The following is a 22,616-nucleotide window of genomic DNA, read 5'->3' as shown; positions in this document are numbered from 1 at the left end:
CCTTAAACAGACATTGCTGATGAACTGGGCGAAACCGTTATCTAATCCTCATATTCCCAAAAAGATTGAGTCCCAGTATAGGATCCATGGGGACCCAGAGTTGATGGACTCAGTTGCTTCATGACTCTGGAGTTGTGGATTCTGCTTTCAAGAAAGCCAGGAGTTCTCGGGATTACGCCTCGGCGCCCCCGGGGCGTGAGTCGAGAACCCTAGACTCTTTTGGGAGGAAGGCCTATCATTCTGCTATGCTCGTGTCCAAGATTCAGTCCTACCAGCTCTACACGAGCATCCACTTGCGGAACAATGTGCGGCAGCTGGTGATCTTGGTTGAGAAGCTCCCGTCGGAGCAGGCCAAGCCTTTTCAGGAGGTGGTCAGGCAGCTGAAGGCGTGTAGGAAATTCCTGTCCAGGGGTGCCTACGACACTTTTGATGTTGCGTCCAGGGCTGCTGCTCAAGGTATAGTGATGCACAGACTCTCATGGCTGCGTGCCTCTGACCTGGAGAATCGAGTCCAGCAGCGGATTGCGGATGCTGCTTGCCGCGGGGATAACATTTTCGGTGAGAAGATCGAACAAGTGGTTGAGCAGCTCCACCAGCGGGACACCACCTTCGAGAAACTCTCCCACCGGACGCCTTCAGCATCTACCTCATCAGGTAGACGTTTTTATGGGGGAAGGAAAACTGTTCTGTATGCTTCTAATAGGCGTAGGTACAATCCACCTTCTCGCCAGCCTGCTCAGGCTAAGCCCCAGCGCGCTCGGTAACATCAACAGGCCCCTGCAGCTCCCAGCAAAAGCAAGGGACGGGCTTTTGACTGGCTCCAGGTGAGCATAGCCAACATAAAAGTGTCGGTGCCGGACGATCTACCGGTTGGGAGGTTAAAATTTTTTCACCAAAGGTGGCCTCTTGTAACCTCCGACCAGTGGGTTCTTCAAATAGTCCGGCTGGGATACTCCCTCAATTTGATCTCAAAACCTCCAAATTGCCCTCCGGGAGCTCAGTCTTTCAGCTTCCAGCACAAGCAGGTACTTGCAGAGGAACTCTCCACCCTTCTCAGCGCCAATGTGGTCGAGCTCGTGCCACCGGGGAAGGAAGGGCTGGGGTTCTATTCCAGGTACTTCCTTGTGCACAAGAAAACGGGGATGCGTCCTATCCTAGATCTGAGGGCCCTGAACAAATATCTGGTCCAAGAAAAGTTCAGGATGCTTTCCCTGGGTACCCTACTTTCTATGATTCAGGAAAACGATTGGCTATGCTCTCTGGACTTAAAGGATGCTTATACTCACATTCCGATACTACTAGCTCACCTGCAGTATCTTTGATTCCGTCTGGGGACACGGCATTTCCTGTATTGTGTGCTACCTTTTGGTCTTGCCTCTGCGCCCAGGGTGTTTACAAAATGCCTGGCGGTGGTAATGGCGTCGCTGCACAGATTGGGAGTGCATGTGTTCCCTTATCTCGACGATTGGCTGGTGAAGAACACCTCGCAGGCAGGAGCTCTACAGTCCATGCAGATGACTATGCAACTCCTGGAGCTACTAGGGTTTGTGATAAATTACTCATTTCAAAGACTAGAATTCATAGGAGCTCTGCTGGATTCCCAGACTGCTCATGCCTACCTCCCCGAGGCGAGGGCAGACAACCTTCTGGCTCTTGTTTCCCGGGTCCGAGCGTCTCAGCAGATCACAGCTCGGCAGATGTTGAGATTGCTAGGCCACATGGCCTCCACAGTTCATGTAACTCCCATGGCCCGTCTTCATATGAGATCAGCTCTATGGACCCTAGCTTCCCAGTGGTATCAAGCTGCCGGGGATCTAGAGGACGCGATCCAGCAGTCCACGGGGTTTCTCAAATCCCTTCATTGGTGGACAATTCGCTCCAATTTGATCTTGGGACACCCCTTTCAAATTTCTCAGCCACAAAAAGTGCTGATGACGGATGCATCTCTCGGGTGGGGAGCTCATGTCGATGGGCTTCACACTCAAGGATGTTGGTCCCTCCAGGAATCAGGTCGTCAGATCAATCTCCTGGAGTTGCGAGCGGTCTGGAACGCTCTAAAGACGTTCAGAGATCGACCGTCCAATCAGATTATTCAAATTCAGACAGACAATCAGGTTGCCATGTATTACATCAACAAGCAGGGGGGCACCGTATCTCTTTCCCCTGTGTCAGGAGGCCGTCCAGATATGGCTTTGGGCTCGCAGGTATGGCATGTTTCTCCAGGCCACGTATCTGGCAGGCGTAAACAGTCTGACCAACAAGTTGAGCAGGGTCATGCAACCTCACGAGTGGTCTCTCAACTCGAGAGTGGTACGTCAGATCTTCCAAGCGTGGGGCACCCCCTTGGTCGATCTCTTTGCTACTCAGACCAGTCACAAGGTCCCTCAGTTCTGTTCCGCACTTTAGGCTGACTAGCGTCAGATACTTTTCTCATTTATTGGGGGAAGGGCCTCCTGTATGCATATCCTCCCAGACCTTTGGTGGGGAAGACTTTGCTGAAACTCAAGCAGGATCGTGGTACCATGATTCTGATCGCGCCCTTCTGGCCACGCCAGATCTGGTTCCCTCTTCTTCTGGAGTTGTCCTCCGAAGAACCATGGAGATTGGAGTGTTTTCCAACCCTCATCTCTCAGAACGAGGGGGCGCTTCTGCATCCCAACCTCCAGTCCCTGGCCCTCACGGCCTGGATGTTGAGACCGTAGACTTTGCCTCCTTGGGTCTGTAGGAGGGGGTCGCCTGGATCCTGCTTGCTTCCAGGAAAGATTCCATTAAAAAGAGTTGCTCTTTTAAATGGAGGAGGTTTGTCATCTGGTGTGACAGCAAGGCCCTAGACCCTCGCTCTTGTCCTACACAGACCCTGCTTGAATACCTTGTGCACTTATCTGAGTCTGGTCTTAAGACCAACTTCGTAAGAGTTCATCTTAGTGCAATTAGTGCTTATCATTACCGTGTAGAAGGTAAGCCTGTCTCTGGATAGCCTTTAGTTGTTTGCTTCATGAGAGGTTTGCTTTTGTCAAAGCCCCCTGTCAAACCTCCGCCAGTGTCATGGGATCTTAATGTCGTTCTCACCCAGCTGATGAAACCTCCTTTTGAGTCACTGAATTCCTGCCATCTGAAGTACTTGACCTGGAAGGTCATTTTCTTGGTGGCTGTTACTTCAGCTCGTAGAGTCAGTGAGCTCCAAGCCTTGGTAGCCCATGCTCCATATACTAAATTTCATCATAACAGAGTAGTCCTCCACACTCACCCTAAGTTCTTGCCCAAGGTGGTGTCTGAGTTCCATCTGAAACAGTCAATTGTCTTGCCAACATTCTTTCCCCGTCCTCATACCCGCCGTGCTGAACGTCAGTTGCACACATTGGACTGCAAGCAAGCATTGGCCTTCTATGTGGAGCGGAGAAGCCCATTCAGACAGTCTGCCCAAATGTTTGTTTCTTTTGATCCCAATAGAAGGGGAGTGGCTATCGGGAAACTCACCGTTTCCAATTGGCTAGCAGGTTGCATTTCCTTCACTTATGCCCAAGCTGGGCTGACTCTGGAGGGTCATGTCACAGCTCATAGTGTTAGAGCCGTGGCGGCGTCAGTGGCCCACTTGAAGTCAGCCACTATAGAAGAGATTTGCAAGGCTGCAACGTGATCATCTGTCCACACATTTACATCTCATTACTGCCTTCAGCAGGATACCTGACGCGACAGTCGGTTCAGGCAGTCGGTGCTGCAGAATCTATTTGGGGTTTAGAATCCAACTCCACCCCCCTTGGCCCATTTTTGTTCTGTTCCAGGCTGCACTCTCAGTTAGTTGTTATTTTTTAGGTCAAATCTATGTTATGTCCTTGCCATTGCGAGGCCCAGTTGACCCTGTTTGTTGTTGAGTGAGCCTGGTGGCTAGGGATACCCATATGTGAGAACAAACAGCCTGCTTGTCCTCGGAGAAAGCAAAGTTACTTACCTGTAGCAGGTATTCTCCAAGGACAGCAGGCTGATTGTTCTCACCAACCCACCCACCTCCCCTTTGGAGTTGTTTCTTCCCTTGTCTTTGCTTGTACTTTGACTGAGGTACGTTCGCGCTTCGGGCGGGAAGACGGTCGCGCATGCACGGTGCGCGCACGTATGCGCTGCGAACTTTGTTGCTAGGAAGATTCCTGTCCTGGGGCTGCCGTCGGACGTCACCCATATGTGAGAACAATCAGCCTGCTGTCCTCGGAGAATACCTGCTACAGGTAAGTAACTTTGCTTTCTCACTTAGCTGCTGCAAGTGAAGCAGAAGAGCACTCTGGTCAGTTTTGCTGTCAGCTTCATCAGTCAGAACCACGAGTGTCAGTTTTTAATAGTGCAGTGATGTTTGCATGTTCATCGACCGGCAACATTCAGTGCCCCGGGTAATGGCATTGATAATTCAAGTATCTGATGTATCTGTGGGCTGCATTGCAATGTTGATCTGATACTGAAATGAGGACTACAGTTTTGCTACCAGGAAACCATAGTTTGCTCACACCTCCCTTAACATATTAGTAGAACAGGTCCTGGGTTGAGATTTTGTCAACTCTCTTGATGTGATGGGAACAACTAGGCTTTAATCTAAATTTTTTTTGTGTGTGTGATCTGGTCCTTTGCAAGCATCCTTTGATAGATCATTTCATCAAATAAGGGCTATTGCTGAAAACATTCAACTATGCATCCTTACCTTTTTCACTTTCTTGACTATTGTTACCACCAGTAAAAACTCTTGGCTCACCTAAAGACTTCTATTTAGCCCATACTAGCCCATCTTCTGCTGGATACTTGGGTTTGCTCTTCCTCAATACTTTTCATTCCTCACCAACATCTTAAACTTAACTATAGTTGCTGCAGGCGGTCAGTAATGTAATTTATTTATAACATGTCTAGAGAAGCCAGGGCACAAGACAATAACCAGAAACAGAGTAATACTCGTATTTCTTTATCATCCTGCTAGACGCAGTCCAGATCTATGGGTTATGTGTCCCCTTACTAACAGATGGGGTCAAGAATTTTGGAGATTATTATGGCATTATCAGTATTAACCTTAGCTGACAACATGACATATTTTTTTTTACAAGAGAGGAGATGAACGAGGGTTTGATTAACAGCACTTGTGTGCATATTATCTTTGGTGTATGTCTTTACACTGCAACACCAGAGATTGATCAAGACCCCGAGGCAGGCCTTAGGGCCGAAACACTGCCGGGTCGGTTTTTAGTATTTCAAATAAAGACTTTTGTGGTATCCTCCTTAGATTGTCCTCACTTCTTTTTTTACGTCTCACGGTTTCGTGAGGTTCCTTCCACCTCCTTTTTTTTTTTTTTTTTGTTTATTTTGGCATTATCAGTATAACAGGTGATGCATCCAGGCCTGGCACCCCAATCTATAGTTCTTTAGGCCATGTGCCTGGCTGCAGCAGAGGTAAGATCCCCCCCCCCCCCTCCAAATCCCATCTCCGGGGGAGGAGGGAAATCATTAGTGGTTGGTGCTGTTTGTTTCCTGACAGGATATACAATTTGATTAAAAAATGAATAAATAGAAACAGAGAACAGAATGGCAGCCTGAGGCATAGAAATATTTTCAAGCCTTTCTTAAGCACATGGCAGGCCTGTCGTAGGTAGACTTGGGTTTAGGATTCTGCCTTTGGGGGGAGGGGCTGGGGAAGGGCTGCATAGTTGCATCTGTGTAGGTATAGTGCTATCGAGAGCTACTGTCATGCTGGCACTGTGGGGCTATGGATGTCTGTGCACAAGCTTTCGTTTTGCATTGTGTGCTATGGGATTCTGTTAACAGGGAAGTTAGAGAGCACCCAAGACTTGCCTGGGGGCAGGAGCATACACTTCGGGAAGTCTCCATTTTCACTGTGACTGAGTTAATTTTACCGGGAATAATGGCATTTTGTTCCTGGATCACATTTCACACACACAAGGACCAAGATGAGTAGGTTTCCCTTGAATGGGGGACAGCCTTTTAGAGGACAAGGTGGAGGAGGTCAATTAAGTAAAGGTCTGATATTATCAAGTCCCCGTCTTGGCTCGCTCTCTCCCTCTGCGGTCCCACTTCTTGGAGGTTACTGTATCCAAAACCAAAATTGAAACTCATCAAAATGAAGAGTTGGAACAAATGATAAACCTTTAGTCAAAACCTGTTCTTCCACAATTGTGAGTCTATCTTCCACTTTGGCCATTCGAGTCTGAAATGCCACACAGTCTTTAGATATTTCTTCCAACTGAGCTTGTAAACTCTCCAATTTAGAATCTATGGGAGTTAAGCATCTCTCCAGTAAGTCTTCCAGGACCACCGTAATTTCTGAAGTAATCTTTGTTACCCACGCCAATGAAATCGTGGGGCCACCATTTTGTCCTCTGCGGCTTTACCTTGAGATTTTTCTTTATGAGCTGCTCTCGCTGCCATAATCTGACTTGCGAACAGCCCAGTACGTCAAGGATGCGTTCCGATTCCTGGGGGTGTCTAATTTTAGGGTTGTGCGAGGTCCGGTGCACTGTAAAACACTGGGGATTTGTCTAGGGGCCCAGAGGAACTAAAACTAGCGCCATTCCTCGAGCATGGCGTCACGTGACCCTCTTCATCTTTTTCTTTTAAAATCATTTGTTTAAAGGTCATCAGAACAGGATCCAACTGTCCCGGTGGTCTCCATACAGATTTAGGTTGAATGACAGTTCTAGCACAGTTACTGGATCCAAAACCAAAATTGAAACTCATCAAAATGAAGAGTTGGAACAAATGATAAACCTTTAGTCAAAACCTGTTCTTCAGAAGATGTTAATAACTTTTTAGAAAGATTAATTACTGCTGATGGTCCGACTGTTGGGACCTTGTCCAAGATCTGCTTCTCAGTAACCCCCTACCTCTTTTGTTTCTTCTTCTCTCTTTGTTCCTCGTCCTCCTAAAAAAAAACAGTGATTTCCACCACTACTCGAAGAGTTTTCACTGGTCATCTTCTAGTACCAGAAAGAGAGTGAAATACGGGACATACACAATACAGGAAAACAAATGCAAGCAGATGAATCTTCATTTGTTTTTCTGTATTGTGTATGTCCCGTATTTCACTTTCTCTGGTACATCCATGAATAAACCTTATTGTTAAGATAGTCTTTTTCATCTCTATGAAATTTTTTCATCTTAGATTTTTTTGGCAATTTCTTAAGTTTTTCTATATTGTCCTTCAATGCTGTTTATCAAACTCTTCCGTTACACTTTTCTCATAAGCAGAACAAATATTATCCAGTTCTTCCTTTAATTTGTTCACATGTACTGTGCTGTTTTCTATAACTAGGAGCATCAAATCAAATGAGCATTTGTTTAGTATTTTATTCCATTTTTCCATAAATACAGGATCATCTCTAAAATTCTGAGGTGCCTTGTTTATACGCAAACCACGGGGTATTCTTTACACCTTACAATATTCAACGAGATTCACACTGTTCAATTTTAATTAAGTTCTTATTTTTACTTAACTCATTCCAGCTACCCAATGTTATGTACTGGAGTGGAGTGTATCTGCTCTAAGACCCTAATCTGAACGAGGCAGTAAACATTTATGCAGGAATAGTGTGTCAGGGAGAAATAGAGCTGTTCTGCAGGTGCTGTATCCTAGTCCATGTCAGTGCCATTTGTATGGAAGAAAATAAGTGGTGGCAGCTTTGGTCTTCGGCAACATTTGTAAATATAGCAGTGGTGTAGCAAGGGCAGGGCGGTGGGGGCGGTCCACTCCTGGTGTCGGCGGGTGGGGGGGGGTGCTCCGTCGAGAGCCGACAGCTCTCGTCTCCTGCCACCACCCTGCCTTTTTTTAAAAAATCCATGCAGCGACGCAGGCAGTGCCTCGTGTCTGCCCTGCGTGTGCTGTGAAAGGAGAAAATTGCCTCGCTGGTGTCGGGCCTTCCCTCGCTGTGTCCCGCCCTCTTCTGAGGTAACTTCCTATTTCCTCGAGGGCGGGACTTAGCGAGGGAAGATCCGAAGCCAGCGAGGCGATTTTCTCCTTTCACAGCATACATAGGGCAGACGTGAGGCGCTGCCTGCACCGCTGCATGGATTTTTTTTTAAAAGGCAAGGTGGTGGCAGGAGAAGAGGGCTCTGTCGGCTCTCGACGGAGGGGGGACGGGACCGGGTCGGGGGGGATCAGAGGGGAGAAGGGGATTGGGGAGGGGTGGGGGAGCTCAGAGGGGTGCTCAGAGGGGAGGAGGGGGGAAGGGGATTGGGGAGGGTGGGGGAGTTCAGAGGGGTGCTCAGAGGGGAGAAGGGGATTGGGGAGGGGTGGGGGTGCTCAGAAGGGAGAAGGGGACTGGGGAGGGGAGTGCTCAGATGGGAGAAGGGGTCTGAATCTGGAACTGGGGTCTGACAGGGGGGCAGGAGGGAAAATGGGTCCATGTCTGGGGCAGGTGGGAGAATGGGTCTGGAGCTGAAAAGGGGGGATGCATGGCATGTGGTGGATGAAGGGGGCTGGAACTGGTGTCTGAAAAGGAGGGTAGTTGGGATAAGGGGGCTAGTACTGGAACTGGGGGCTGAAAAGAGGCAGGGGCTGAAACTGGGGACTGGGGGCTTTAAAGGGGACAGGGAGAACTGGCTGGGGCTGAAACTGGGGACTGGGGGCTTTAAAGGGGACAGGGAGAACTGGCTGGGGCTGAAGCTCGGGACTGGTGAGAGAAAAGGGCTGGGGTTGAAACTAGGGGCTGAAAAGGGAACGGGGAGAAGTGGCTGGGGGCTGAAGCTCAGGACTGATGGGAGAAAAGGGCTTGGGGACTCGTGGGATAGTGGGGATGAAAAGGGGGGCAGGTGGGAGATGTGGGCTGGGGATGGAACTAGGGGCAGGTGGAATAAGGGGGCTGGAACTCTGGGGCTGAAAAGAGGAGGCAGAGAGAGAGGGAACAGACCCTGGATGGATGGGAGAGGAAGGGCAGACGGATTGAAGGGGCAGAGAGAAAGGGCAGATGGTGGGTGGAAGGGGGAGAGAGAAAGAGGGCAGACTGGGGCAAATGGTGGATGGAAGGGGCAGATGTGGATGGAAGGAAGAGAGAGGGGGCAGATGTTGATGGAATGGTGAGAGAGATGGCAGACTGGGGCAGATGGTGGATGGAAGGGAGAGAGAGGGCAGACAGTGGATGAAAGGGGCAGAGAGAGAGGACAGACAGTGGATGGAAGGGACATAGAGAGGGCAGACACTGGATGGCAAAAAGAGAGCAAAGACAGATGCTGGATGGAAGGAAGACAGTGAAAAGAAGATGAGGAAAGCAGAAACCAGAGACGACAAACTGTAAATAAAATATATATTTTTATTTTTTTGCTTTAGGATATAGTATTGTAGCTGTGTTAATAAATGTTTATAAATAGAACATGTAAATAAGGTAATCTTTTTATTGGACTAATTTTAATACATTTTGACTTAACTTTCAGAGAACAAAACTCCCTTCCTCAGGTCAGGATAGGATACTGTAACAGCACTATACTGTATTGACCTGAGGAAGGAGATTTTGGCCTCTGGAAGTTAAATGTATTAGTCCAATAAAATGGTATTATTTTTGGAGATCCAAGATGGCTGCGCCCTGCTAGGACGCCTTAGACCTCGCTTCAGTACGATGCCTAAACGTAGAGGGAAAACGGCGGGCAGAGCTTCCCCGCATTTATCCCCGTTACCTGGTCCTTTGGATCGTTTTATGAGGCCAAGGGCACTTATACAAGAAGGTGGAATGCCTCCGATTGGGAACGCCGGTGAACGGGAGATATTGGCTTCCTCCGGACTGGAAACAACTTTAAGCCCCGCTGCACGCACTCCTCCTCCTCAACCGTTTGGCGCCAGTTCCTTCCTCTCTGACCCGACGGGGTCTCCCTCTGAAGGATTAGGGGGCCCGGAAGAACTTCGGGGAGAAGCGTCTTTACCATCGGGGGAAGGAATAGAGGGCAGTTTGCCCATATTGCCGCCATGGATTGAGGAGAGAAAAACTGAAGGTCGAAGTAAGTGCAACAGATCTACAGTCTTCAATAAGGTTTGAACTTCCTAAAGAGTTAGTGACCAAGCCAAAGAATGTGACTTTAGACACATTGTGGGAATTAATGTCTAATCTGGGACAATGTTTTCTTAAGCAGACTGAAGAGTTTCTACCAAGAGTACAGAGTATTGAAATTGATTTGAAAAAAAAAGGAGGCAGAGTTTAAAATTTTAAACGAAAAAATGGAAAAAATTGACCAAAGGGTTATGAAGATGGAAACGTTACAATCTATGATGATAAAGGACGTAACTAATCTCAGGCGGAAAACAGAGGTTTTTGACAATTATACTAAAAATCACAACCTGAGATTCGTTAATTTTCCTAGCATTCAAAATGTTCTTCCCCTTGAGATGTTGAAACGCTATTTCCGTGAAAATTTGAATGTTCAGGAAAAGGATTTTCCACCCTTTTCCCAAGTTTATTATGTCCCAGAAAAGAACTTGAATCAAGAGACTGAAAAACCTATTGATGTTTCTCTTTTGCTTGAGACTTCTGACTCTGAACTGGCGACAGCCGCTACTTTGGTAGCGACTGTCGCCCTACTACCTGATAAAAATTGGATTTTCCATAACAAGGAGAACCCTTTTTTGGGTTTCAAAATACTGTTATTTCCTGATGTCTCCAAGGAGACACGTCAACGGAGGAAACAATTTTTACTCCTTAAGCCAGAAAGTTTGCACTTGGGGGGTGCCTTCTTTTTAAGGTACCCCTGCAAGTGCATAGTAAGGCTAGGGGGGAAGAAATATGTATTTACTGAACCTGAACATTTGTCAGCACTGTTAGCCTCAGTTAAAAAGGAGACGCTTTAAAGAATAATGTATAATTTCTTAGCAGGGAGGGATTTACCTTATAATTTTTTTCCTTTACTATAATTCTCCCCTTAGATTGCCTGAAATCTTGGATCTCCAATTATGGACTTGAGTGTCTTATAATTTTGAAAGTGTATGGACTTATTTGCTTTTTTTTTTAGTGCATTTTCCTTTGGTAATAGTTCCTAGTTATATGACACTTTCCTAAGCAAGATGTTTCTTGTATATATTGTTTAAATGAATAAATAATAAATTTTTTAAAAAATGGTATTTTATTTTCTGTATTTTATTTCTATTTGTTAATTTGTGGAGGAGTGGCCTAGTGGTTAGGGTGGTGGACTTTGGTCCAGAGGAACTGAGTTTGATTCCCGGCACAGGCAGCTCCTTGTGACTCTGGGCAAGTCACTTAACCCTCCATTGCCCCATGTAAGCTGCATTGAGCCTGCCATGAGTGGGAAAGCGCGGGGTACAAATGTAACAAAAAAAAAAAAAAAAAGTGGTGATTGGTATTTGTTAGTTCTTTTCAAATTTACATCTGCTGTCTTTATATTTTGCACAGTACTAGGGGACATTTTCTGTTTCTGTGGTGTTGCATTGTATGCAGAGCCTGGCATCGGGGGTTCAGTTTAATTTTTGTCTAAATAGAAAGTTTATGATTACTTATTCTATAGTGGATTAGGGTGTATCTGTGTTTGTGAAAAAGACATGGCTTTCAGTTGGCATTGACTGTGCAGGATCTACGATCTGTACTATTCTGTCTGGTTTCGTTTTACAATAGGTGAATTGATGTTCTAGTGCTCACTGTAGTGTTTAAGATGCTTTCCTTTTCCTTGTGTGACTCATAGAAATGACTGCTTATGGTATGGTAGAATTGCTCTATAGGTCCTGAGTGTTTTGTATTCTCGGTATGCCTAGTACTGGATTTGGGGGGGGGGGGGGGGGGGGGGGGGGGGTTGTTAAAAAAAATGACCGGCCCCGGGTGTCAACTACCCTAGCTACGCCACTGAAATAGAGCACTGGTGAGTCAAGAGGATGGAGACCACTCCAGTCTCATGAAGATTTTTCATTAGGGTAAAAAGGGCGCATGGGGAGGTGGAAGACTTGGGGGGGAGGGGTCTGTGTGTGATAGTGCTGGTGGCAGAGATATTTTGTGTTCAGGTTTTTTGAAAATATTTTTGTTTTAAATAAAAACTGAAACAATAAATAGGAGAAATAAAACACATTTTTTCAAAATTCTGTGGATCTCTACTGCTAGGTACTTCTAATTATCTGGATTGCCTCCTGTCAGAGAGGAATGCCAAGTTCAGTGGGCTTAGATTTAAGCCAACATGGTATGTTTTATGATCTTATAAACAGTTGCTAGTTGGTGCTGTGCATTTATCCTGTTGAGCAGAGTTCTAAAATCTAGAGTTCTAAACTTTGGAGGTTTTTGGTCAGCATGCAGCAGGTCATATGGCTCATTATGTATCCATGAAAATACTGCAGTTTTCAGATACCATTAAAAAGATGAGTACCTTTTTATGTAGCTAGTATTTGTACGATCATTTTTAATGTATGTTTAATAACTTCTTTTCCTTTTATAGGTGCTATTCAAGTATTGGCAAAGTTCAGGATGCCTTCATATCATATCGGCAATCTATTGATAAGTCGGAAGCAAGTGCAGATACATGGTGTTCAATAGGGTGAGGGTTCTTTTCTGATGCTTCACTTTTCTTGAAGTACATTTAAAATTATTTAACTTTTAGAAAATGGTTCTTCTGTGCTAACTTTGTGTTTTGTGAGGTATTGAAATGTTTGCCAAAAGTTTATAGCTGATGAAGAGTGAATTGATCCTTAGTAATTTTCTTACATTTAAAAAATCTCTTATTTTCAAATTCCAGTTCTTTAAAAATTGTGTTATCAGCATATGACTTTGACCTCTGAATTATTCTTTATGCTAGATGCCATCATTTTTAACTAAACTTGTAATGTTGGAAGCAGTTTTCTGATAGCATTAACAGGAATTGTAATATTGAGACATTTTTTTTTATCTGCTAAAAGAATTATGACACTCGTGTATGTTAAAATTAAGTGTTCTACCTTTAGGTATTTATAAATTGTAAATTTAGGGTGTTTGTTTTCTGATTAATTAGGGGTTCTTTGAGATGCAAGAAATCACTGTTATCCGTTTTTTGAAGCACTGGTACCATTGCTGTCTACTTTTTCCGGTTGAATCAAATATATGCAGCTTAGGAATCATCAATACAAGAAAAGGCACAAAACAGTGGATGATTTTATGGCAGACAAGGGGGGAGGATTTAGAGGGCACTGTGGGAAAAGGTGTTTTTTCTTTTGTGTTTATCCAATAAAGATCTGTTTTGGGGTTTTTTTTTGTATCAAGATGTATTATGAGAGGTTTGAATTTTGAGCTGGTACAGTGACTGTTGTCAATTAAGTGCCAGTGTTTAACTTAATCTGACTTTTCAACACTGCTGTACATATAAACAGCATTGCTGAATATCAAGGTTGTGCGATCACTGCACCAGCCCTATCCTTTTAGTTTAGGCTTGCTATTCAGCAGGCTCAAATTAAACACACAAAGACAGCAACTGAGTATCTCCACTATCTGCATAATTTTCCATCCTGCTCTCTGTTTTTCCTAACCCCTTCCTTATACAGGTAATATTGGGACATTTTTTTTTTATTGTGTCTATAGAAAAAGCCCAATTTCAAGTATGCAACTTTTATTTCTCAATAGAACAAAAGATCTAGTGTGAAAGCTAGTGAAATAGACTTGGCCTGGTAATGGTGATCATAAAACGATCAAATTTGATATCATGAATAAAACTGGTACCATAGTATTTGTCTTTAGGTTGGTCCCAAGGCTGACGTTCAGGACTGTGAGTTAATGTGGCAGGTCCCTAGTTTGCACCATAGTATTTGTCTTTAGGTTGGTCCCTAGGCTGACGTTCAGGACTGTGAGTTAATGTGGCAGGTCCCTAGTTTGCACCATAGTATTTGTCTTTAGGTTGGTCCCAAGGCTGACATTCAGGACTGTGAGTTAATGTGGCAGGTCCCTAGTTTGCTACTGAGATCCATGGTCCCTAGTTTACTACTGAGTTGCATGGTTTAGTCTCTTGGTCAGCTATGGATGCTGCAGCAAGCAATTATTGAAGTGAACATAGGCATTTGGATGGAAGAGCAGGGGAAGGATATGCATAAATAATAGAGGAAAAAGAGGCAGAGAAAAATGAAGACTGTGTTAGATCTCAGTCCTGGTTCTAGTTGAACTGCAAGAACAAAAGACCCAGAAGTTGTTTTTGCCCATAAAAAGGTGGACTTAAAATGAGAATTAAAGGAAGCTAAAACAAACATATAGGCATTAGAGATTGTTGGAAATGGAAGTTCAGATAAAATGTATTCCACAAGCTTAAAAAAAAAAAAAGAAAATCAAATGGCTGTCAGCATGGCTAAATTGTACTATGAGAGTGCTAGAGCTCCAAAAGACATATTTTACACAGTAGAAAGCTAGGCCTAATGAGGCAAGCCAAGTAAGAATCTGAGGAAAACTTTACTCTGCCTTGCAAGTGTCTTCATACACTTGTACCTTTTTCACAATCTTCTGTGTAAAAAATAATTATAGTTCAAAATTCATTAAAGTAGGAGGCTGGATGAGTATTGTGTTTATATAGAGTTTTGTTGCACCTCATTTCGAAATTCATGGTGAGGCAAGTAATCAAATGTACTGTATTTAAAATATTAATATCCTGCTTATCCCAGCTCCTTGGTGAGTAACAACACATACATAGACATACATCAAAATAAATGTAAAATACAGCATAAAAACATTTACAACATTCCAAGCTTACAACAGATAAACTACCCATTACACAATACACCCCACAGATATCCCAAATTAATTATTGAATGCAGCCTGGGAATAAAGATGGTTTAAGATGCTTCCTAAAATCAAACACATCTAGCAGACATCTGAGTTCTACCAGAAGCAGATTCCATAGCCTTCACATGATCTTGTCTGATTTTGAGTTTTAAAAAATTCGGCCATGGTGATGGAAGGATATACAAGCAAATATTGGTCTTGAGTTTAAGGTTCTTGCTGGCAGATTTAAAAAAAACAAACAAACATAACTTCATGAATCTTGCCTCACCAATCTACTACATTTCTTTGAAGGGGTGAACAAACGTGGTTAAAGGTGAGTTGGTCAATATTGTGTATCTGGATTTTCAAAAGACGTTTGACAAAGTACGTCATGAAAGACTCCAGAGGAAATTGAAAAGTCATGGGATGGGAGGTAATGTTCTATTGTGGATTAAAAACTGGTTAAAGGATAGAAAACAGAGAGTAGGGTTAAATGGTGAGTGTTCTTAATGGAGAAGGGTGTAGATAGTGGGGCTCCGCAGGAGTCTGTGTTGGGACTGCTGCTTTTTAACACATTTATAAATGATCTAGATATAGGAGTAACTAGTGAGGTAATTAAATTTCCTGAAGACACAAAGTTATTCAAAGTTGTTAAATCGCAAGAGGATTGTGAAAAATTGCAAGATGACCTTACGAGAGTGGGAGACTGGGCATCCAAATGGCAGATGATGTTTAATGTGAGCAAGTGCAAAGTGATGCATGTGGGAAAGTGGAACCCGAACTATAGCTACGTAATGCATAGTTCCTCGTTAGGAGTCACTGACCAGGAAAAGGATCTAGGAGTCATTGTTGATGATACTTTGAAACCATCTGCTCAGTGTTCTGCATCAGCAAAGAAAGCAAATAGAATGTTAGATGTTATTAGGAATGGAACAAACCCACCACTATAAACACCCCAGACTACACCTTTCCTGTTTCAGATAGCCTGAAAATTCTTGGAGTTACAATTGACTGAAATCTCACACTAGTAAGCAATGCAAAAAATACAACAAAGAAAATGTTCCATTCAATGTGGAAACTCAAAAGAGTAAAACCTTTCTTCCCAAGGGAAATATTCCACAGCCTGGTACAATCAATGGTGCTAAGCCACCTAGATTACTGCAATGCAATCTATGCCGGATGCAAAGAACAAATCATTAAGAAACTCCAAACTGCCCAAAACACAGCAGCCAGACTCGCATTTGGAAATACGAAAGCGCCAAACCCCTAAGAGAAAAACTACACTGGCTCCTACTTAACGTATTGCGTTCAAAATTTGCACCCTGGTTCATAAAATCATTCACGGCGAGGCCCCGGTCTACATATCAGACCTCATAGACTTGCCAACCAGGAACACAAAAAGGTCAGCACGCACATTCCTGAATCTCCACTACCCCAACTGCAAAGGACTAAAATATAAATCAACATATGCATCCAGCTTCAAGCATGCAACCATGGAATGCACTACCAAACGCCATAAAAACAATGCACGAACTAACAAACTTCCAAAAATCACTAAAAACCAACCTGTTCAATAAGACATACCACAATGATCCATCCTAAATACAAGACTACGAAACTTATACCAGAACTGGACAAAACCGAACTGTCTGTACTTGAGTGCTTCATTTACTTTGTCACTAATGAACTTTAATGCAATATCACTTTATTTCTCATTCTGGAAATGAATTCTCTATACTTGACTGCTTAATTTACTCTGTCACTTATGAACTTTAATGCAATACCACTTTTATTAAGGAATAATGTAAGCCACATTGAGCCTGCAAATAGGTGGGAAAATGTGGGCTACAAATGCAACAAATAAAATAATGCCTTTGTATCTCCATGGTGCAACTGTATCTTGAATACTGTGTGCAGTTCTGGTCGCCGCATCTCAAAAAAGATATAGTGGAATTAGAAAAGGTACAGAGATCTGTGATGAAAACAATATAGGGGATGGGACGACTTCCCTATGAGAAAAGGCTGAAACGGCTTGGAGAAATGACGGCTGAGGGTAGATATGATAGAGATATAAAATACTGGGTGGAGTAGAACGTGTAGATGTGAATCGCTTGTTTACTCTTTCCAAAAATACTAGGACTAGGGGGCACGCAATGAAGCTACAAAGTAGCAAATTTAAAACTATTCGGAGAAAATATTTCTTTGCTCAATGTGTAATTAAACTCTGGAATTCATTGCCAGAGAATGTGGTGAAAGCAGTTAACTTAGCGGAGTTTGGGTTCAGTTGGTCCTCCAGAGATTGCTGGTCTCCATCATTGATGATGGTCTAATCAAACTTCACTCCATGATCCAGTCCACGCTCAAGACTCCACATCATCCACTCCTGTTGTAAACACCCAAGCCCTGTGTTTTCTGGTCTCTTCTGAAGCCACAATTCGAACAGTCTGCACTACGTCACCATAGGCATCTTGGAACCACTTCACGTCTGACCACCTCTGAGTTTCACTCATAACCCAGACAGGCTAAGTGACTTCTTCCACAATAAGCCTGCAGAAAAATCCTGGATCTGCATTCCGTTTCTCCCCCCCCCCCTCCCCCCCCCCCCATTGAATCATCTTAGTTCTGTAAAACTCCTTCTAGTTACAGGCATCCAGCAAGTGCTGGAAATCCAAACCACGCTCTTTAGCAAACTGCTCTTTGAGGGGTCCAGAGAAATGCAGAAATGCATGTCACACCCCAACCTGTCCCGGATTGACTATAGCAAGCCAGCAACCGGGTTGCCAGTCTCTGAATCCCTGCTCTTTGCAAGTGCCACAAATGTCTAACCAGTTGAGTATAGATGGGCTGATTCTCTTTTTTTTATTGGGAGTCAGCTGCAGGCATTGGCAGGAATGGGACTTTCTTTTGTCAGTTATGATCAGTGGCAAGAGAGGTTACAAGCAAAGTTAGAGTTTAAATCATCTTCAGGGGAGTATGCAGCTGCCACTAGTAGCACCCCTTCAGAAGGTCCAATTCCTCTCCTGCTTCTAGGCTTCCCTTCCAGAAACTGGTCTAATTCTCTGGCAGGATCTGGTGTCAGAAGGTTTGAGTACCTCATGCACTAGAATAGGTGCAGGAAGCACACGGGGGAAAAAAAGCAGTCAAAAGTGCAGCCTAGAGACCCCAGGTCTGCGGATGGCTTAAAAAAAACAACCCAAAGCCACCAACCATTCACTCTTATGAGCTGACAGAAAAAGACAACTTTTGCTGTTTATGTTGTCATCTATAATAATAGCATTAAGGCAGGTAGGGAGGGTTGACGGTGCGATGATGCTTATAGTGGTGGTGATTCAGCTGCTCGTCAGCTTCATTCACGTACCCAGTTCTGAGCACTGTTCACTTTAAATATTTTTTTTAATTGTTTAATTTATAGAAAATTCTATCTTCATCCAGCTATTTAGCTATTCAGTTCTGAATTGTAGTAAGAGGTAAGGTTTTTCAATAACATAGGTTTCTGTTTTGAATGTTGTTTTAGATTTACCTGTAGAAACCTTAAATTATATATCCCCAGTTTAATTAGTTTAGAAAAATAAGGCTGCCAACCACCAGTTAGAAACAGCCACTGATGCACTATTAAGAACAGCAAGGGGAAAAATACATGTAGCCACATACTGTACATTTTCCATTACTGTTTACACATGTCAAACACAGAACTACTAAAAGAATTTGGGGATAAAATTGTTCAAAAGCATAAGTTAAAAGTGTTCATGTAGCCTTCTCCGCAGTTCATGGAAGTACCCCTTGCACTTTCAGGTACATCCAAAGTCAGTAGCCATGGGTTATGAAAACTGCTAAGGAAAGTTTATGTATGGTAGATTCTTGATATACTGCTTTTCTGTGGTACAACCAAAGTGGGTTTACATATTACAAGTACTTTCTCTGGGCTCACAATCTTAAAGTTTCGTATCTGAGGCAGTGGAGCATTAAGCGACTTACCCAGGTCACAAAGCTTAAGATGACTTTAAAAGAGTGATCTCTGGCTGAGCCTATTAGTCCACAGACATGGGCAGATGGCATGAAGAAAGTCTGCGCTGCATAAAAACACAAGGGATATCACATACATATGGTAGCTGGTTTTGTAGATTTATGAGATCAAAGGAAAGTGCTAAGTGATCTACATGACATAAACTAATACAACACATCATGTTCTAATACCATTCTTACAGCAAATTTTATGTAATGTAATCTAGGTACTTTCTAAATCCCTATTTAAGTCCAAGGCTGCTTACATAAAGTAAACTAGCAATGTCTAGGAATTCACAAATAAAAATAAAGTGGTTTGTGGCAGCATTATGTTGTGGAGATGTTGCCAGTATACAACTGCTAAACTGAAACAGCCTTATTTTTTCATTCACATCCCCCTGTTGGAGACAGTATTTCTTAAAAACATGTGCTCTTCTCTACCTGAAGGGGTTCAGGTTGGTTACTTCCATCAGTGGTATCAGGAAATCACCACAGATGGCTAGATTTTCAGCATAGTATGCAAAGAGTACTGACAGAGGTTTTCTTATACTGCAATCAAATCAACCCTTATGTTGATCTTTTCTAACTTGGGTCCACACCAATCTGTTGCAGGAATAATTCAGTCATTTCCTACAGTGCAGTGCCATAGAATAAATGTCTTCTCGAAGGGGTTCAGTGTTTCTATATCAGGTTCATTCTGATTTCCAACAAAACAGGAGGCTTGCACCCCTCCTGGACACCAAGGGTTTCAACCTCTTTGTCTGCAAAGAGAAATTTAAATTGAACCCTTTTGCCATCATTCTACCTTTCCTGAAGAAGGGAGTATGGCTATGTGCTTTGGATCTCAAAAGATGCATATACGTGTACCCTAATCCATATCTGCAACACACTATTTCTAGTTTTCAACTGTGCAAGAACTGCAGTTAGTACAAGGTCCTCTCTTTTTGGCTTCATCTTGTGTCCCAAAGTTTTTACCACATACCTTGTGGTTTTGGCTCTACATCTTCACAAACAAGATCTAATGTTTTCCTTTCCTCTTAAGACTGGCCTCTGTTATCATCCTCCAAGAACTTTGAGTCAGGGCATTATAATCAACTTATGGAAATCAAGCTTGTTTCCTAAATGCAGATTTTGGGTCATAGGGTCATTCTAGACACAATACAAGCAAGAGCATTTCTGTCACCAAACACTGTGTTCATTGGTGATTCATTTCCATCATAAACAGACTTCCAACACAAATTGTTGGGTTATATGTCCAGTTCTGTGCGTGAACTTATTTTGCTTATCTGAAAATGAGATGATCTTGGTGTGATCTCCAGTGGAATCAGAGTACCTAACTTATATCCACCGTACACCACCCTTCACTTTGACTAGGAAATGTACTTCTGTGATAGATACTCATCAATAGCCTCGCATGAAGTGTTCCCTTCCTTTTCCTCTGCTGTAATATCATTCTGACATGACAATTGATACTTTAAATACTGCGTGGTGAGCCCACTCAGATTTCTACCTTACTCAAGGGACCTGGTCAGTCAGAGCAGCAATTCAATATCAATCACCTGAAATTCTGAGGCATTTTATGACCTTGTTTTTTGTCCATCTTTTAGGTCATTCAGTCTTGGTTCAGATAGCAAAATGGCCATATTTTGGCAGCAAGCAGGAAGGGGCAGGATCTTTGTCATTAACAGGAAGCAGCAGAGGTTGAGATTTTATGACAGCAATTTACATCCAAATACAAACAACTTCCCTGATGTCCAGAATCAAGTGGTTATATAAGTTGGAAAAGGCCTTCAACCATATGAGTGGTACAATGGGGTCCTGAAGGCTGTCTCTTGGACTTGGGGCACCCTTTCAATTCAATCTTTTTGCCAGCAATCAAAGATTCAAAGCTGCTGCTTTATTGTTTTGTTAATCCCTAGATTACCAGGGATTCTTTAGCAATACCTTACAGTTTGGCCCCTGCTTATCCCCAATCCCACTCATAGCAAAGACACTATATGGAGTGGAGAAGTGGCCTAGTGGTTAGGGTGGTGGACTTTGGTCCTGAGGAACTGAGTTCGATTCCCACTTCAGGCACAGGCAGCTTCTTGTGACTCTGGGCAAGTCAATTAACCCTCCATTGCCCCATGTAAGCCACATTGAGCCTGCCATGAGTGGGAAAGCGCAGGGTACAAATGTAACAAAAAAAAATTTTTTCGGCAGAGTCCAGGCATGATGATTCTTATAACACCCCACTAACCTAATCAAAGCTGATTTCCTCTGCTAAAAGCACCCTATGTCCCATCCAGGGTGCAGGCTTCCAATCTTTCCATCAAAGAGCATGCCCCCGTAGTCTACAGGCAGTGTCACTGATTTTGTAGCCCGGGCTTGAAAGTGCAAGCTTCCGTATGCAGTGATGGGATGGGAGATTAAATGCCCATGCTGTTCAAGTTAATCAGAACAAGCACGGTCTTCTGCAACTCAGTGCCAAAGCACTAGCTTCCACAGCATGGAATTTGAGCACACTCAGTCTGTGCACTAGGACTTGCAGTGCATACTGAAGATTTTTTTTTTAATTCCTGCAAAGAAAGCCATTTACCAGATGTACATAAGTCCTCAGTGTAGAAGACATTTTCTTTCTGGTACATCATGAAAAAGGTCATGATTCCATCCGATTGATGATCAAAATGGTTTATTTCAATCTGGGACTTCAAACTTCCTCCATCAGGGTATATCTCTGTTTTCTGTCAGCCTGTCATACTCAATAAGCTATTGATTTCCCAGTGTCCACTCAGTTCTTATTTCATGAAGGGCCTCTCTATGTTAAACCACTATTTTGGGAAACCTTTCCATGAGCCCCATTTTCTTTACATCCCTTAGGAGGCTACCATTTAAGTCAGTGTAATCTGCCTTGCATGGAAAGTGTGCTTTCTAGTGGTGGCTACTTTAGCTATGATGTGAGCATCAGGCTGTAGTTACCTATAAGCCTTATGCCTGGAATAGGCTTCCTGAGCCATTACGTCTAGCTCCATCCCTCGCAGCTTTCAAATCCGGGCTAAAGGCCTACCTGTTTGCTGCTTTCGACTCCTGACTTGTAACTTTTATCTTATATGTCAAGACTGGTGCTCTAACCACTGGACCACTCCTCCACTTATCCTTATGTGTCCTTCTGTCTGTCCTTCCCTTATCCTTTTTGGTCCTGTCTGTTTGTCCTGATTTAGATTGTAAGCTCTTTTGAGCAGGGACTGTCTTTCTTCCTCATGTTCAATTGTAAAGCGCTGCATACGACTGGTAGTGCTATAAAAGTGATTTATAGTAGTAGTAAGGTAGTTTTCCAAACTTATCTGAAGTTTTTACCAAAAGTGGTAGTGCCTTTCCATGTAAATGAGGATATAGTACTTCCTTCTTTCTGCCAAAAGCCTCGATTCATGTGAAGAGAACCCGCCACTCTCTGAACTGTAGATAGAATCTTGCTTACTACATCAAAAAGGACATCCACCAGAAAGGCTATGCAGCTGTTTGTCTCCTTCGATCTTAATGGGAGGGAAAGGGAATGGGACTTGATATACTTCCATTCTGAGGTTTTTTGCAACTACATTCAAAGCGGTTTACATAGTATATGCAGGTACTTTTGTACCTGGGGCAATGGAGGGTTAAGTAACTTGCCCAGAGTCACAAGGAGCTGCAGTGGAAATCGAACCCAGTTCCCTAGGATCAAAGTCCACTGCACTAACCACTAGGCCACTCCTCCAGTGAGGTCTCAAAGACCAGTGGCTTCAATTCCATTATTAACCAAAACTATGGAAGGTCTAGTAGCACAACAATTAATGAACTATCTGACATCACATTTTTCAGTCCTCCGTGGCTCCTAATCTGGTTTCAGAACACTATATAGCACTGAGACAGTCTATTATTACTAAATGTACATTTTCTTTATAATTCTTATATATTTCCTAAATATCT

General features: G+C 43.4%; 1 protein-coding gene and 1 pseudogene across 3 annotated transcripts in view; one reads left to right on the top strand and one right to left on the bottom strand.

Moving 5' to 3' along the window:
• Window positions 1–22,616, top strand: part of KDM6A (lysine demethylase 6A) — a 606,821-nt gene that overhangs the window by 284,359 nt on the left and 299,846 nt on the right. For all 3 annotated transcript variants that reach the window (XM_030202242.1, XM_030202240.1, XM_030202241.1), the window contains exon 11: window positions 12,397–12,495. In XM_030202242.1, coding sequence (XP_030058102.1) covers window positions 12,397–12,495 — 99 coding nt within the window. The remainder of the gene's footprint in view (window positions 1–12,396; window positions 12,496–22,616) is intronic.
• Window positions 14,055–21,316, bottom strand: LOC115468174 (annotated as a pseudogene).

This window comes from Microcaecilia unicolor, chromosome 4 (assembly GCF_901765095.1).
Source record: "Microcaecilia unicolor chromosome 4, aMicUni1.1, whole genome shotgun sequence".
In the NCBI taxonomy this organism is placed as follows: Eukaryota; Metazoa; Chordata; class Amphibia; order Gymnophiona; family Siphonopidae; genus Microcaecilia; species Microcaecilia unicolor.
This window is presented reverse-complemented; position numbering and strand designations above follow the sequence as displayed.